Source organism: Parasteatoda tepidariorum, chromosome 1 (assembly GCF_982258835.1).
Source record: "Parasteatoda tepidariorum strain Cologne lab strain chromosome 1, Ptep-v5.0, whole genome shotgun sequence".
Classification (NCBI taxonomy): domain Eukaryota; kingdom Metazoa; phylum Arthropoda; class Arachnida; order Araneae; family Theridiidae; genus Parasteatoda; species Parasteatoda tepidariorum.
In genome coordinates, this window is record NC_141755.1 from 80,825,334 (window position 1) to 80,842,913 (window position 17,580).

The 17,580-nt window shown below is 30.1% G+C and overlaps 1 protein-coding gene across 1 annotated transcript in view; it reads left to right on the plus strand.

Annotated features, from left to right (window-relative positions):
* LOC107441188 (uncharacterized) overlaps positions 1–17,491 on the plus strand; it is a 69,437-nt gene extending 51,946 nt beyond the window's left edge. The window contains exons 32-41 of the mRNA XM_043051616.3: positions 574–753; positions 3,925–3,978; positions 4,319–4,504; positions 5,999–6,129; positions 7,481–7,625; positions 9,484–9,720; positions 10,705–10,917; positions 13,237–13,442; positions 15,573–15,659; positions 16,565–17,491. Of these exons, the coding sequence (XP_042907550.2) occupies positions 574–753; positions 3,925–3,978; positions 4,319–4,504; positions 5,999–6,129; positions 7,481–7,625; positions 9,484–9,720; positions 10,705–10,917; positions 13,237–13,442; positions 15,573–15,659; positions 16,565–16,834 (1,709 nt within the window). The 3' untranslated portion in view covers positions 16,835–17,491. The remainder of the gene's footprint in view (positions 1–573; positions 754–3,924; positions 3,979–4,318; positions 4,505–5,998; positions 6,130–7,480; positions 7,626–9,483; positions 9,721–10,704; positions 10,918–13,236; positions 13,443–15,572; positions 15,660–16,564) is intronic.
* The last annotated feature ends 89 nt before the right edge of the window (positions 17,492–17,580 follow it).

Below are 17,580 nucleotides of genomic sequence, written 5' to 3' on the forward strand. Positions count from 1 at the left end.
AGTCTGATAGTTTAATTCAAGATATTTAATTAGATGTTGATAACTTCATAAAATTTTAAAGCAAAAAAATTAATTTTATATAATATTCAGTCCTTTTAGCACTATCATTAAAATAAAAAAGTAACAAAAATTGTAAAAAGGGATACAACATTTTTATTAATTTTATAATTGCATAAATGTAAGAAATTGTATAAAGTGTTACTATCTTAAGTGTTTAGTTTTCCAGACTCAGTAATACTGAATCAGTTTGTTAATAATTGCAAATAAAAAAGTGAATGTTGTACTCTACAATAATGATTAAAAATTCTAATATTAAATAAATTAATTACTAAAAAATAATAGTTAAAGTTTAAGAATAATTTTTTGTACATAGTTCTGATATTCTTTATCCACTCTCTTTTATGCAAAAATGAGTCTTTTATTTCTTAGAATATTTTTTACATTCAGAAAGACACAAATTATAAAACTGGAGCATCACAGAGCATGCTCATTCAAAAAATTATTTTAAAAAATAATAATCATCAATTATTTACTTTTGAGAATGCATTATGTAACGATCAAAATATTTTATAGGTATTCCTTCGTATGAACTAAATAAAGGTGCAAAAGGTGATTCTGGAATCCCTGGTATACCAGGTATTCCAGGACAGAAAGGTGAAAGTGGCTTGTCTGGATATCCTGGAATAAAAGGCGAAAGAGGAGATCAAGGATTTCCTGGACGAGATGGCATTCCTGGAGTTATTGGATTAAAAGGCAAATTTGTTAGCTATTTTTTCCCTCGTAACTGTTTATAATGGCAGAATAAATATCAATTGTTTACTTCTAATTTAACTTAATTGTTAATTTTAATATATTTTAAAGTAAAATATTTTCTTTTAAGAGTAAAACTTTGAATTTAGTAGTCTCAGCTACACGAAAGTGACCCACAAAATGCAAAAAAAAAAGAAGAAAAGAAACAGGACACTTTAATTGTATTAATCGGATTTTAAATGTTTAATTAATTTTTTGTGCTTTTAACTATCACGCAGGAACTATTTTAGAGAATCTGAAAGTTTTTAATAAAACTTATTTTATAGTTACGAGAAAAATAGTTTCATAAAATCATTCTTGGGACAAAAAATCCAAAAAAAATAATTTCATGCAAAAGGAAATTTTTTAAAGATTAATTTTTAAAATTATTTTTTTATTACTTAATTTAATAATGGTTCAAATATTTTTAACTAAAGATATATACTTATTTCGAGCCATTTAAATTTTAAACGATAAAACCCAAAATATAAACGGAATCGATTGAAAAGTTCGTTAGACTTTTAAAATAAACTGCTGTTTGTAGAAAATGCAACACCATGAAAGAATCATCAGAATCAAATGAAATTTAATGCAGAAACGACTTGTACTGATACAAATAAATGATGAAATTTTCAAAACAAAAGAAACAAATTAAGCGTCCGAAATCAGTATTTGGTGCAGCCACCACGCGCTGCAATAAGTGCTGCTATACGACGTGGCATGGAGTCAAACAGATGTTGAATATCTGCTTGAGGAAGAGAATTCCATATCGCTTGTATGCGCAACCAAAGTTCGTCTTTGGAAATTGCAGGACGCGGATCACGAGTGAGACGCCGACCAACCATATCCCACACGTGCTCAATAGGCGACATATCCGGCGAATAAGCAGGCCAAGGAAGAAGTTGCATGCGTTGTGCTGAACAGAAGTCTCTAACAGTCCGCGCAACATGTGGGCGTGCATTATCCTGCTGAAAGATAGCTCCAGGGATGCCTTGAAGGAAAGGAACGACTTCGGGCTGTAGCACTTCACGGACGTATCTGTTGCTATTGAGATTACCCTCAATTCGTATCAAATTGGATCGTCCATGATACGAAATCGCACCCCAGACCATAACTCCGGGTGTTCGACCACTATGTCGTTCAATAATACACTCAGGAAGGCAGCGTTGACCGGCATAACGTCTAACACGAACACGGCCATCATGGGTCCACAAATTGAAGCGTGATTCATCTGAAAAGACAACTTGGTGCCAATCAGCTCGCCAGTCTCTGTGCTCAAGAGCCCACTGCCGACGCAGCCGTCGATGATCCGCCGTGAGGGGAATCCTGTATAATGGCACCCTTGCACGCAATCCACGGCGCAGCAGACGACGACGAATTGACGAAGCCGACAATTGTACACCTGTAGCAGTAGACCAATGTGCTGCCAGCTGCCTGGAGGAAGCTGTGCGATCATTCACCGCCATGCGGAGCAGGTGTCGATCATCGCGCTCTGACGTCACCTTCTGTCGTCCAGTGCCTGTTTTTCGAGTTGTTCGGTGCTCGTCGGTCCACTGCTTCCAAACTCGCATCACTGTGGAACTGTTCCGCTGCATACGAGCTGCTATTGCGCGATAGGAAAATCCTCCTTCTCGAAGGCCGATTATCCTCCCTCGTTCAAACTCCGTAAGTTGCTTGAATTTCTTATTCTTCCGTCGTGGAGGCATACTCAGGTCTCACTAAACGTTTGCCACTAACAAATAATCATAGACTATTTTCAACGTCCCGCTACAGCACTTTATTTATACGCTTTCAGCATCAATTCAGAGGGCGCTGCGCGCGCCACGCACGCGCGATGGCTCTGAAACTTTATTAATTTGCATAATATCCTATAATTGACATTTGCTGCGAATTTCATTTGATTCTGATGATTCCTTCATGGTGTTGCATTTTCTACAAACAGCAGTTTATAAAGCATTAAGTAAACATAAAGCATTAAGTAAAACATTTTAAAACATTAAGTTTAAAAACATGATTTTTTTGTAAATTTATTATTATGAAATTAATAGACCGATTGCATTCAAAATTTGCATTTTATCATTTATAACTGCATAGTGTAATATGAGATTAAACTTATCATGTAAATGTCTACATTAAATGATAAAAAATAATAAATAAATATAAAAAATACACTTATTTTAATTTTGCGTCTGTTTGAATAAACCAATTCCTATTTAAGTGTTTAGTAGTGCCAAATATTTTGGATTTGCTTAGTAGTTCCAAACTATTAGGACCATATTTTCCAAATTGTAGCCACTCTCTCTATTTTGAGTAATATCGGACTGAGAAACACTGGTCTCTATAAATCTTTTGTGAAAAGATATGCGATCATTCTCAAAAGTCCTGTGGTATTATATTACCGGGTACTTGTGTACCCCATAAGAGAAAATAATTATAGGCTTATTAGGGGGTACACAATGTAGTCCTATAGGTTACGATATATGTATTATATTGCCGGGTACTTGTGTACCCCATAAGAGAAAATAATTATAGGCTTATTAGGGAGTACATAATGTAGTCCTGTCGGTTACGATGTATGTACATAAATAATAGTGTGTTGTATAGCATTAAGATGAGAAAATTCGAAGTCATTATTCTGTATAGAAATATGGTCCTATATCTCCCTCTAATATTGACCTATAATATTCAAATTACACAACGTATTATGTTGCCATGTACCAGTGTACTCCACCAGAGGAAATAATTATAGACTCATTAGGGGGTACACAGTGGTAATATAGGGTACAAATATATATATATATATATAATAATAATAATAATAATTAATGCTTATATATATATATATATATATATATATATATATATATATATATATATATATATATATATATATATATATATATATATATATATATATATATATATATATATATATATATATAATATATAGGCATTAATTATTTCCACAATGCCAAAGAAAATATTGAAATAGAAAAGATTACGTTTAAAAGGAAAAAGGGGATAATGTTAACTTTTCCCTTGTGAAATCGTTATGCCCACAGTTTTTTAAATCTTTGAACTTACATAATACTTAATCCTTAAAAGCGCAATAATTATGTTTTACTGTAAATATAGGTGAGCCGGGCAGAATTGGAGAAACTGGAGATGGTGGAACACCAGGATTCCCAGGTAAACAAAATTTATACATTCAACAGTTTCTTAATAACTTGTTCTTAAACTAATCTTACAATGATTAATTTCACAACAATATTTTAAATTACTACTAAAGTGTTCAGAAAAACAGGCGTAATTTTTTTTCAATTTATTTTACTTTCGAATAAAGGAATAAAAGTAACCATGAGTCAAGTTCGGAAAAATAAGAAAACCCTTTTCTCTAAAAAGAAAAAACCAAAAAAACAAAGTCCAGATTTAATTAAATATTTTAAATGGCTATATAATAGAAAAATATAAGTAGCTTTCTTATGGCTAATTTCAAGATTTTAAGATTAGTATATTTCATTCTCTCTAGGTTCAAAGGGTGAAGAAGGCGATGGTGGAATACCAGGTTTTCCAGGAACACCTGGATTCTCGGGAAGAAAAGGAGAACCTGGAACTCCGGGAAGAATGGGCAATCCTGGACGCAAAGGTGAAGCAGGTTATTCATTTCCAGGAAGAAAAGGCGAAAAAGGCCTAGATGGACTTCCAGGACCTCCAGGTACAATATAAAATCATATTCTTTAAATAGGTAGGTTGGTAGGTATATTAACGTCGCACTAGAGCTGCACAATGGGCTATTGGCAACTTTCATGCTGGCATGCATTTGTGACAGTCGGCGCGAAAGTGTTTGATGATTTAATAATAGAACCTCTAACCGTTTCTGCTATGTTAACCTCTGTTAGACCTCAAAAACCAAGAGTTAGGCATAACATCGGAGGGCCCCAAGAAAGAAAATAATATCTAATTTCCTAAACTTTAGAATTTTTTTAAGGTTACTACTTTTTTTAAATCTCCAAACGCCCAACAGCTATATTTTTAATTAAGCCTTAAAAAATCAAATATTTTGATAGTTTATTTATGATTTAATGAAATAAATTTATTAAAACTAGTTAAAGATTTTTCTTTATAGTTGTTACATTTCGAACTCAATGAAACAAAATTTAAGAACAATTAAATAACTTTTCAATGGAACATAATTTAAATAATATTCTTTCAGATTATAATTGTAGTTAACGGCAATTTTAGTTTATGCACAACATAATTTTTTTGTTGTAACGTTTCTTTATTAAAACTTTATACTACTGTAAAAAAGTTTGTGTATCTATTTAATTTACTAGGAGGCACCACCACCAACCCCCGTGATTTCTTTTCGATCATCTCTGTTTTTTATTATGCTTAAAAGCCAATATTGTTTTGTTTTGTTTTTCTAAAAAGGATTATTTATTTATAAAATATAAAATAATTATAGTTTTGTGGAAGAACATTTTGTTAATATGTTTATCGTTACAAAATGAACGATTGCATGGATTTTCAAAAAAAAATGTACTTGAAAAAAAAATACTGTACTTAAGAATACTGTACTAATTCAGCTGTACTTGAAAAAAAAATGCTTAGAAATACATTCTGTCACAACTTTCATCACGATTGCAATTTTGCAATGGTAAATGATTTTTGCGATTCGAAAAATTTTAACATTGCATTTCTAATATTGGATTCTAAACTGTTTGGATCATTAACAAAAAATATTGACTAGCATATAAACAATAATCTTTATAGTTACATTTCTCAGAGCTTGATTCTGCATTCTCCTCTATTCAATAATGACTGATTTTTATCGGCCTGTTCTGAAAATTAATTTACTTCATTTTATTCGCCCCTCAATACTATGTTCAAACTTATCTAATAAATTCTTCTTTTTATTTTATTACAAAATGCAATCAATTTATAGAATCTATTTCTTTCATACACTTGCAACTGTTTTATCATTTTAAATTCTCATATCTAAGAAGTTAAACAAAATCCATCATCAAAAGGGGCAAATCACTTTAAAAAAAATAATAAATACTAGTTTTTGATTAAAATTAACTATAACATAATTTAAAATGTTATAAAATAATATCTATATTTCAAAATCAAGCATAATTTTAAATGCTTTCAAATAATATCTGTAATTGAATATAAATTCAGTTTTTTATTTGCTTTAACTTGGCAGGATTGGGTGGATTGCAAGGTGCCAGAGGAGATAGAGGAGAACCTGGTTACCCTGGAAATCCTGGTATGCAAGGAGATAGAGGTTTACCAGGTAGAGCTCAACCTGGACCTTCGGGACCACCTGGTTTACAGGTAAATGAATATTTTAAAACGATTGATCTTTATTTCTAGTGATACAATTTCTTCAATTAGCCTTATTTTCTCGAAGATAAGAGCTAACTGGTAATTATTATTATTGTATTCGTTGTTGTAAAACTTTCTTTGAAGGTTCGCAAAATTGTCAAACTTATTTTAAATCCATTGTATTGATTAAGTTGAATTTTTTTCTCAAAATAAGACTATGACCACATTTCCAAAGCAGATTTTACAAACTATCCATATTATGAATATTTAAATGTGCAAAATAAAAGAAAAAGTATCTGAAAATAGGTAGGGTAAACCAACCAGTGAAGGAAGACTATCCAGTGAAGGAACATTTCATATATATTGATTAAAAATAAGAATTTGAAAGTTTTTCTTTAGATTGATTAGTAACAATACCTTACTGCCAAACAATAGGAAGTCATCTAGCAATGTTTTGGATTAACTGGTCAAATAGACTTCTCTGGAAAAATTTATGACTTTGTTATTATCTCTGCAACACCTTGTTTCTTTGAAAAAATTATATGGTGAGTGTTTGTATTTACGTGTTTGAAGTGGAATTAATTGCATGTAATAGTTGTATTTTTCTCACTGTGAAAAAGAGAATTCAAAATATTGTTATTGAATTTACGTTTTATTTTTTTGTAAGCATCATAGCATAATAAAGTACTGAGATAAGGGGGTGTTTATTCACTGGATCACCAAGCGATGAAAAACCAGTGAAGGAGCAAGTGTTCCTTTACTAAGTTTTTTTTCTAAGTTAATGAAAATAAAAGATAAACTTTAATTTTATTGTACCTTTAGTGATTTTCCGCATCAAAAGTATGTTAAAAATACGAAAAACAAAATCGAACCAGAGAGGGAACAGACATGTTTCTTTACTGGGTATAGATTTCCCAGTGAATGAACAGTATGTGTTAATATGTTAACACTTTAATTTTCCATTCATGATTACAAAAAAAAGTTAACTTTTTCCAAGTATTTATATGTTATAATTTCAAGAATAAGCTTGTTTTTAAATACTTGTATGGCTTATAAATTCATAAAGAGCAATAAAAAATAACCAAAATTAAGTATTCCTTTACTGGGTGTTCATTTACTGGTAAGAGCTGTTTCTTCAGTTGGTCTTCTTACTACTTGTTATTTGAACCTCCAAAACTTTAAAACGATATTATGTAAGTCCTCTACAAATTTTGAAATTAATATGATTTTTTAAAAGGCAAGCGAAGATTAAGTGTTCCTTCACTGGTTAGTTTACCCTACACATCAAGATAAATAATTTGAGAACTCTCTGTGTTGTTTCTGTAAAATGAAACGTTGAGTAAATATTTTATTTTGTTAGGGTAGAGATGGCTTTCCTGGATTAGCTGGTGCAAAAGGCAACACAGGATTTCCCGGACGCCCCGGATTTTCAGGCCCTAAAGGAATTCAAGGAGATGTGGGCTTCCGTGGAGCAATCGGTCCAACTGGACCAAAAGGATTTCCTGGTAAATTTTCAAAAATTAAGCAATTAATCGGTTAATTTTTCTATAAGATTTAATGCTTCAATTTGAGAAAATAATAGCTGAAAATTATTTTTTAAAAAATACTCTAATAATCCCATTATAATCGTCTTCAATTTTTTTTTCGTCCAATTAGCTCTAATAATAAATAGCTCATCTTTTCGGAAATTTAATAAAACTGAACTTAATAAACTAATATTTAATAAACTAATATTAATAATAATGTTATTTACAACTTATTACTGAAAAAAAAAATTTTATCCCATTATAACCAATTACAGTCTTAGATTGATTTTAGCCCTAATAACAAATAGTTCAACTGAAACTAATATTTTTGGAAAATTATAATGGCTCAATCTAAGTATTTTTAACTTAATAACCTAATATTTAATTAACTAATATTAATAATAATGTTTTCAACCTAATATTAAGAAAGTAGTAGCTGAAAATTACGTTTAAAAAAATCCTTCATTTATCTCATTATAATAGTGTTCCATTTATTTTATATAATTAACCCTAATAATAAACTGTTCGTCTGAAATTAATATTTTCGAAAATAACATTGTTTAATATAAGCTAAGCAAAAACAGAGCATCGACAGTGAATGCTCTCTACTGCCTTGGCAGTTGCTTCTTACATCATCTCACTACGGAATATATAAACTACTTTCTGTACCTTTCCGTGTTGTTTACCCCGTGAGAGTTTAAATTTCAAAAAAGTTCGCATGCCCTTCGACAAGCTGTTAATTGGACCGATGAGAATAATCACTGTCTGTATACGTTTGATAATCTTAGGAAGGCATATGAAAAGTACTACCGTTAGAAGGAATGTAAAATTTGTGTATCTTTTGCAAAGTCAACAGCAGTAATCGCTGTATGCCGACATTCTTTTTCTTTTAAATTTGCCTTTCACTCAAGTTGTAAAAACAGCAGGCATAGATCTAGTTCCCAACGGTGCATGCTAACTTTGCTATGTTGAACCAAATGAATTGTTTTCCAAAAGAAACTCGTGAGCATATTGCATGCAGTTCATTGTTCGAAAAGTTTTCATAACTCTTCGCGGCATAGCATATTTTTGTATTCTATATTTATAGGGATATATTTTTATAATTAACTTATTATTTAAAGAATTGTATGCTCTACACGTACGATTTGAAATGCGACTTACTTAATCGAGTTTTGCCGAATTCGTTGAGTGTGCTAATGAGCTTGCTACTGAGCAAGAACTCGCATAACTTTTTCACTTGGGACAGAATACTGAATCCACAACTCTGTCAATTTTACATGGGAAAAAAAATTTTTTTTTTTTTTGAATAGCGACAGCTATTAAAGGATTAATATTTATTAGACTTGAAATTATAGACACGTCCGTTAGCACTAGTCTCACTTGGAAAACCCTGTGCTAGACTAAACTAAACTATTCTTAGAATGTTAACTATCACGTGATGTTTTTTTCCGGTCATTTTTCTCTTCATTTTAAATTTTTCCTTCTTTTTTTTTTTTTTTTTTTTTTTTTTTTTTTTTTTTTTTTTTTTTTTTTTAAAGCGAACACCTCTATTTTTTTACTCTTTGAAGAAAATACCCGACTGTTGCTAAAACTCAAACGTAGAGTCAGTTTCTTTTTAACCCAAAATAAAAGAAAAAAATTTGAAACCTCTTAAGCTCATAAAAAATTCTGAAATAGAGAGGTACTATCTAGAATCTCATCAAAACAAAATAAAAATCAGATGAATAAATTTAATGGGTTTTAAAGAAAAGGGATAATTTGTAATTTATTGTGATTGATAAATTAGTTTACCGTCATCTCAAAATGAGTAACTATAAACGTACAATGACTTTTCAAGGTAATCCGGGTCCACGTGGAGATGCAGTACCAGAGAATGAAATTTTCCCTATCCCAGGATTCCCTGGAGATAATGGTTTAGCTGGTCTTCCAGGCCTTTCTGGTGAAAGAGGTGCGATGGGTGATCCTGGTAGAGATGGATTATCCGGACCCAAAGGAAGTCCTGGATATCCTGGAGTAAATGGATATCCGGGACCACAGGGTTTTAAAGGAACAATTGGAGACAGAGGTCTTGATGGTAAGTACATTCTAGAAAATTACTACAGAGGTTGTTCCAAAATGATCACCTTTATTATATATTTTTAAAATTGTTGCCATAAAGGAAGGTAAAAAATCATACGCATCAGAAGTTACTAATTGATATTTAAAGAAGAAAATAATAAAACGTAATCATAATCTAACGAATTAATAGAGATATAAACGGGACTGAAAAATTAAAGCCTGTTTGATTGCCTAAATGTTAGGAAGAAATTGAAAGGTGATTTTTAATAGCACATCCTAATTTCATCAAGTAATCAAACAGGTTTTGACGCTTTCAATCCCACCTTCATTCTTAAGAATTCCTCGGATTTTAGCCTTACGGCTTTTTTCTTGCTTATGCATTAAAATATACACACATAAGGGATCGACGAAACATGCAACCCCTAAATGTGAGTATATTTTAACTTTATTTTTGAAAAGTATTCCGGATATGTAAAATATATATATCAAGAGAAACACTCAGCATACAATATATTTTCAACTTTTTTTTTTCCTGGTAAATGAGCAAAAGGATTTTTTTTTTTCCTTTTTGCTGAAATTAGAAGATTAAAAAGAGTTCATAATTTTCGCCTAGCAGTTTTTTTTAATAATGAACTGGTGAAGTTTGTTTCAATCATTTCAATTCAAGAAATATAACAAATGATTTCGGATTCAATCAATATTTATCGCAGTTTTGATTTAAGAAGAATATTAGCGTATGAAATACTCAATTTTAGAATCAGAGATCTCTGTTTTTGAAAGAAATATTAAATAGTTTTCTAGGCTAAAAAAGGTAACGATAAAAATTCTTCAAAATTGTCGATTCTAAATATAGGAAATTTTTCCAAATTTTCTTTCATTTCGTGCTTATTTTAAGTTAGCTTAAACTTCAAAAAAGTGCCTTTATTGCTTCCCTTCTTGTAACCAAGCTCTTGTGTTGACAAATATTTTCCTTTTTCTAATTTTATTTTATTATCCTCAGGTTTTAGTGGTTTCCCCGGTACTACAGGCTTAATAGGAAATCAAGGGGAACCAGGATACCCAGGCACACCAGCTCCATCTAGAGGATTCTTCTACACACGACATAGTCAAACAACTCAAGTACCAGATTGCCCAGGTGGTACTTCTGTGATGTGGGATGGATATTCCTTACTTTACATTCAAGGAAACGAAAAAGCTCACGGACAAGATTTGGGTAAATACATTTAATTCAAATAACTTATACATTTCAAAAAATAAATAAATAAAAACATCAACTGCTAAAACATCAATTGAAAAATCAAAATTTAAAACAACGATGAATTAAAAAATGTGCATTAAATCTTTCTTTTATACAATTGATGATTGCACACAGTGCATCGTTTTTTTAAAACATTCTAAATTAAAGAAAGATCTTTTGCTTATCCAACTGCCAAAACAGCAGTTCACACCAACATAACCAGTTTTAAGAAAACCATGAAAAACTATTGCCTTTATAACAGATAAAAAATGAACAACTAGTCAACCTTTTATTTTATAACGTAGCTCAGTTAACTGAGCTTACAGCCAAAATATAAATATTTATCTCCACTTTGTTTAAAATCTAAACAAATACCGATTTTAAAGAGTGCTTGTTCCCAGGGCTAAGGAGAATAGAAGGGCTAGTTCACTCCGCTCTTAGAGCTGAAGCTACGATTTCCCTCCTCATGACGTCACTGTGTCCACAGATCTCGGAGATCGCAAGCAAAGATATTATGATAAATTTGCATATTTCTCTTTGTAAAAATAAGTTAGAATTTTTCTGGTTATTAGCTTTCAAACTTTACGTAATTAACACATTATTTCCGTTTATAAACATAGTTCAAAAAAACTTTCTTGGCCATTATATTAAAAAAAATACCATTTTAAACTTATAAAAATGTTTTACTAGTTGACGAAAATGACATTATAAATACTTTATTTTAAAAAGTTCAGTTTTAACTTTAATTATTAAGAAAAATGAAAGCAGATATCGACACTTTTTTTTTATCTTCATATTCTTTTATAACAATAAGTTGAGTTAAATTTAGAATCTCTGATTTTAAAATATGCCGTTAATAGCAATTTGTTCATACTTAATCATTAGGAAACATCAACCTTAAACGCTAATGACTAAAACAAAATAATAATTTAGGTTCATAATGACAATAGAAATTTTACAATTGCTTATAGATATTTAAATTTACGATGATATAATTTATAGATATTTTAATATAACAGAATTTAATTTTTTAAAAAATCATAAATATTTAGAACAACTACATTAAAAAATATGTTATGAAATTAGGAGAATTCCAACTATATACTATATATTTTATTTATACTTTTTATTTACATTTTAATTTTCTTTGACTTTATCAATTTTTTACACCTGCCTTTCTTTTTGAAGTAACGAGGCGGTTTCTATTTAGATGATGAATTTTTATAAAAGTTCTTAACGACAGAATAAACGTATTGCTGTTTTATATTTACTGTGTCATTTCGGAATCCATTCTTTACTTGTTCATTTACTTTAGGGAACACGCGGAAAATTATATTTTTTCCTTTTGTTTTTCTATCAAAATTTTTTCAAGTTGCAATCGCGCAAACGGGCATTTCGATAATAGTTTTAAATTCTTGTAAATTCACTGCAAAAACTGAGGAAAGTCATTATAGAAAATAACAAATGTCTTAGAATATCTCGCAAAAATAAATGCTCCAATATTAGTTAGAGCTAGTAAGGCCGAACGCTCCGTTCCTGAAGTAAAAGTGCGAGCTTTGCGCCAAAGTGACGTCACTATAGAAAATCGGAGGATTGGCGCAGCGAGAGCTACTTCAAAGGAATGAACCAGCCCTTCTATTCTCTTTAGCCCAGGCTTGTTCCTCTCCAAGCAAAGCTTGTTCCGTAACAGAGCCGGGTGAACCTTATTTCTGGCTTCGAATAACAACAAAACTTGAGGCAAATATTTACAGAGAAAACGAAACAGTTAAAGGGATTAGCTCACAACTATAACCGTTAGATGTTGATAAATTATTTTATTACGGCCGACCCATTTTTGAATTTACAGTACCAAAGTTCACCTCCGTAGGCAACCCCAGAAGACAAAGAAACTCCTGGATCAAACATTTGGACAAACAAGTCTTCATGGAGGACTTTTCAATGAAACTAACCCGTATTTTCATTGCATGAAAAGAAAAACCACGCAACATTAGCCCGACGGCTAACTCATGATCCGTTTAACACAAGGTATTTTCTACATCAGCACTGTGATCGGTGCGAGACGTGAACAAAATTCGAATTCAAAAGAAAACCACGAAAACCTCCCACGGTTAGATTACAAATATATAAGATAAAAGGCTACGTTCCTATTTTATTTCCCCAGACTTACATAGATTTACTAACTTTAAAGAAAACATTTTGTTTCTGAAAATTTTTTTCTTCTACTGAAATCAAAACTGAGATTATGCTTCATTTTGAATACCATGAGAATAAATATACTGATATCGCAATTTACAGGAAGCCCTGGTAGTTGTTTGAGGAAGTTCAGTACAATGCCATACATGTTCTGCAATATAAACAATGTATGCCACATGGCTTCACGCAGTGACTTCAGCTATTGGTTAAGCACTTCGGAAAGTATGCCAATGGATATGGCACCCATAACAGGTAGAAACATAAAGAGATATGTCAGTAGATGCTCTGTGTGTGAATCTTCCACTCAAGTAAGTTTTAGAAAAAATATTTATTCAATACAGTATTGTTCTATTTTACACTTCCACTATAATTGAAAAAAGTTTAAAATCACCGCAATTTTTTTTCTCTTTCGTAAAACGATTTTTGCAAAATTTTGAGCTTTGGATTAGTTAGTTATTTAAGAATACATTTAAAAGAATTTAAATTTTTTTTAATAAAATTCAAACAAAATCTGATGATGCTAAGAATTAAAAACTTAAAAAAAAGTTTGAGGCCACTTTTATAAAACTTGGAAAAACCTAGGGAACAAACTAACAAATGTGCTCCTGCCTTCAAAAACTTAAAATAATGACGAATAAAGAAAAAATTTTAAATTGTTGCTTTTTCTGAGTATGATTTGAATGCAAATTGCTACCAAAATTCACGAAACGTATTCAAAGAGGTGTAGTTAGTTAAGATATGAGCATGTTTCAAAATGTATTATTAATATAGTCTTCACTAAGGTTCACGCCAACAACTTCATCCCGTTAAAAAAAAATAAACTACTAGTCAAACATCGAATTTTAAATTTTTGTTATTATCTTAATTTAATTATTAACTAAATTTTAATAAAGGTAAAACTTCAATCTATAAATTTCTGTTCACAGCAAAGGCTGTCAGTCAACAATATCTTGATTTAAAAATTTAAGAAAGCTTTTAGAGCTTCGATTAAGAATGCAAACAAACAAACAAATTGGGAAAAAAATTTCTCCAAGTTTTCTTTTGGAAGTTACTCGGTTTTAACAAACAAAATGACATATCATTAAAACTGATTAAAAAGCATTTCATAAACATTTTTAATGTTCCACAAATTTTTTTAAGCATTTTTCTTAGTCCATGCTTGAGAAGTAGAATTAAAGCATAATTTATATTAAAGACACGAGGTCTTATAGTTCAATTTCTGATGTAACGATAGTTTCAATTGATTTAAATAAAATCTATTTTAAAAATTAACAAGAGGGCCTCAAACTTTTTTCCACCATAGCACAACTTTCTTTGTTCAAACTTTTAACTTAAGGGGAAGAAATTTCAGATGCATTAATGAAAAATAGTACGAGCGTAATTTATTTTTATAGAGAAGCATTTACATTCTTACCATTTAGCAAATAAAGACAGAATATATTTGCAATTGTCTGGAGAGAAAAATAACAATAGTTTTCCAAATTGTGTTTTTCATTTATAACATGATTCACAAGTGACTTAAACTAACAGTTAATAAATAATTTTTCAAAACTGTCAATAGAAAGGAACTGTCAAGATTAAAAGATTGCTTTACGTATAGTTAAGTAAAACTAATAACAAAGTCAGCTAAAATTATTACACATTAACCCATTAGTGGGCCATTTATTTCTAGAAAAGGTAAATTAAAGAATTTTTGGAATTGAAATTCATATAAGAATAGTAATTGATATAAGAAAAGAAATAATTTAGCTTAAAGAAAATTAATTTAAATTTTAATGCCATTTCTTTTTTCTTGTGGTAAGTATATTTACCACGACCTATTAGGAACTTATAGGCTTTTATTTTTCTTTATTTATGAAATAAATATTATAAATGCTACAAACTTTAGGAGGAATTATGCATTTTATAACTTTTATAAGTTTTCTTATACAAAAAAATGGTTGCCAATTATTTTCGAACGCACTTCAAGAAAGCTGAAGTTATTAACAAATGGAAACCTAAATCAAAAGTGGTAGAAAAGTTAACATGTACTTTAAAAATTGGTGGTAAGTATAATAATTAGTAATACAAAAGTAATAAAAAATTATTAAAAATAATAAAAAATTATTGAAAAGTAATAAAAAACTATTAAAAATAATTAAAGAATACATTAAGAATCATCTCCATAGACAAAATAGAACAATTTTGCTATCTTTGCAATGATGTTTATAAACAGCAGCATGTTCTTTTTCTTTTTTTTATCATTTCAATTCCTTAATTAATTTTACATTGCCCAACACATGTAAATTAAAATAAAAAGCAGCTATTGCACATTGAAGGAAAAGCTTAATATTAAACTTACTAATTTTTACTAAATTTTTATTAATAAACCTGTTACTTAAAAATGATTTTAAAAAATAAAAAATATATGGTTTGAAATATATTTATTTTTTTGTCAGGTAATAGCCGTCCATAGTCAAAGTATTGAAATCCCAGATTGCCCATATGGATGGGACGGACTTTGGGAAGGTTACAGCTTTTTCATGGTAAGCATAGGTTTAAATTATGATAAAAAATCATAAATAGTTAATGAGATTATAAACTTTTTTCATAAACAGAAATATCCTACTTAACTTTTGCTTCAATCTGTAAAAATATTGTACAGTTTTTATTCCCCAATAATTCTTATTTTTTAATATTAAAATCAGAAATCGTTAACTGCTAAAAGAAAACTGCTAAATTTGTTTCTAAAACAAAACCGTTTAATTATACAAGACTAGGAAACAGATTACAATTGTTTAATTAAGTGCACTTTTAGAAATCAACATAGGTATTCATATCCAGTATTTGTTTGACAGAAATGTAACGTTTAAATCAAAATAAATTGAATAGGATGAAAAATTAAACAACAATGGAACTAGAAAAAAAAAATCAAAAGGCATATTTTTAAACGTTCAATTTTATTACAAATGATTTGTGTATTATTCACTGATTCATTTTTCGATTTGTTTTCGAATTCATTTATAATACATATAAAATTAATTATTTAATTTTATGAGGAAATCTACCAACTTTTTTATCTACCGGCAAAATAGCAATTTTATGCATTATTGCTAAAGGCATTCCTGCGACAGCCAGTCAGAGGGTCATAGATATTAGGCTCTACAATTTTGAGACCAACAGAACAGCATGATGGCATCGAGTGTAGCCGCCTTTACTTCCCAGAGAAGTAAAATTGATCTGAAACTGGTTTCGCTCCATGACGCCACCTTGAACAGAACCTAGGTTCTTCAAAATTGCACCTAACTCGAATGTTTTATGGCTTCTTGAAAGTAGTTAAAATATTGATACAAAAAAAGTGGAAACTAATAAATTAAAAACAAATAAGAAACTCGCCATAAAAAAAACCAACAGTTCATAACCAAATAGTAAAAATTATTTTATTTAATAGAACACCGACTCAGGAGCAGAAGGTAGTGGACAACCCTTGTCTTCTCCAGGATCTTGCTTGGAAGAATTCCGACCTAATCCCTTCATTGAATGCCAAGGATTGGGTAGATGCAACTATTACACCACTGCTTACAGCTTCTGGTTAGCAGTTGTTCATCAACACAGGCAATTTAACATTCCTGAACCTAAAACACTGAAGGCTGGTGATTTATTGACTAGTATTTCAAGGTGCAGAGTCTGTAGACGAATACCCTTCCATGGTACTTTATAAGTACTTTTAAAAAATATAGGAAAAAATACTTTTTTTTGTCATATCAGAAATAGCATTCTCAAAGCTTTTGCAATTAAACTACTCAAATTCTTTACAAAGACATTGTAAGAAAATGAGAATTTTTTTATCACATTGCTAAGCAATTCTATATGGATTGCAACAAGTGAAAAAGAAGCCCAGTAAGGATCATTGTTATTTATTTTTTTTATGAAAACATCAACTAATCTTTTCGTTTATTTTCGCTTTTTCAACGCATATTATAATAATATAAAGTGCAATTACTGGAAACACGAAATCTAAAGTGCAAATTCAATGTTGTTGATTTATTTTAAAAGATACTCATTTTGAAAATATTATTTGGAACACTAGAGAGAAAATATAGCTATTTCTTAGGAAAAAGAATGCAGAGAGTGATATTATACATAAAATATAGCGCTATACTGCCATAAAATTCACTGCCAAATAAAACGATACATTTATCGTTGCTTTTAATGTTGTTTTTGGTTTTTACACTGCAGAAAGTGAGTAACTTTTAGTTTTCATATCGATGATCGATTTCCACGATCAAAGACTTCCGCAATTTACTATGTTCTAATTTTAATGTGTGAAACTTTGCGGCGCATTTAAAGAAATATTAAAGTTGTAATTACTGTGTTATGTTTATGTTTTGATTTTTCTACAATTCACATACTACAGCCAACAAAACTTTAATGGAATAAAAAGTTGTTTATATATATATATTTCAA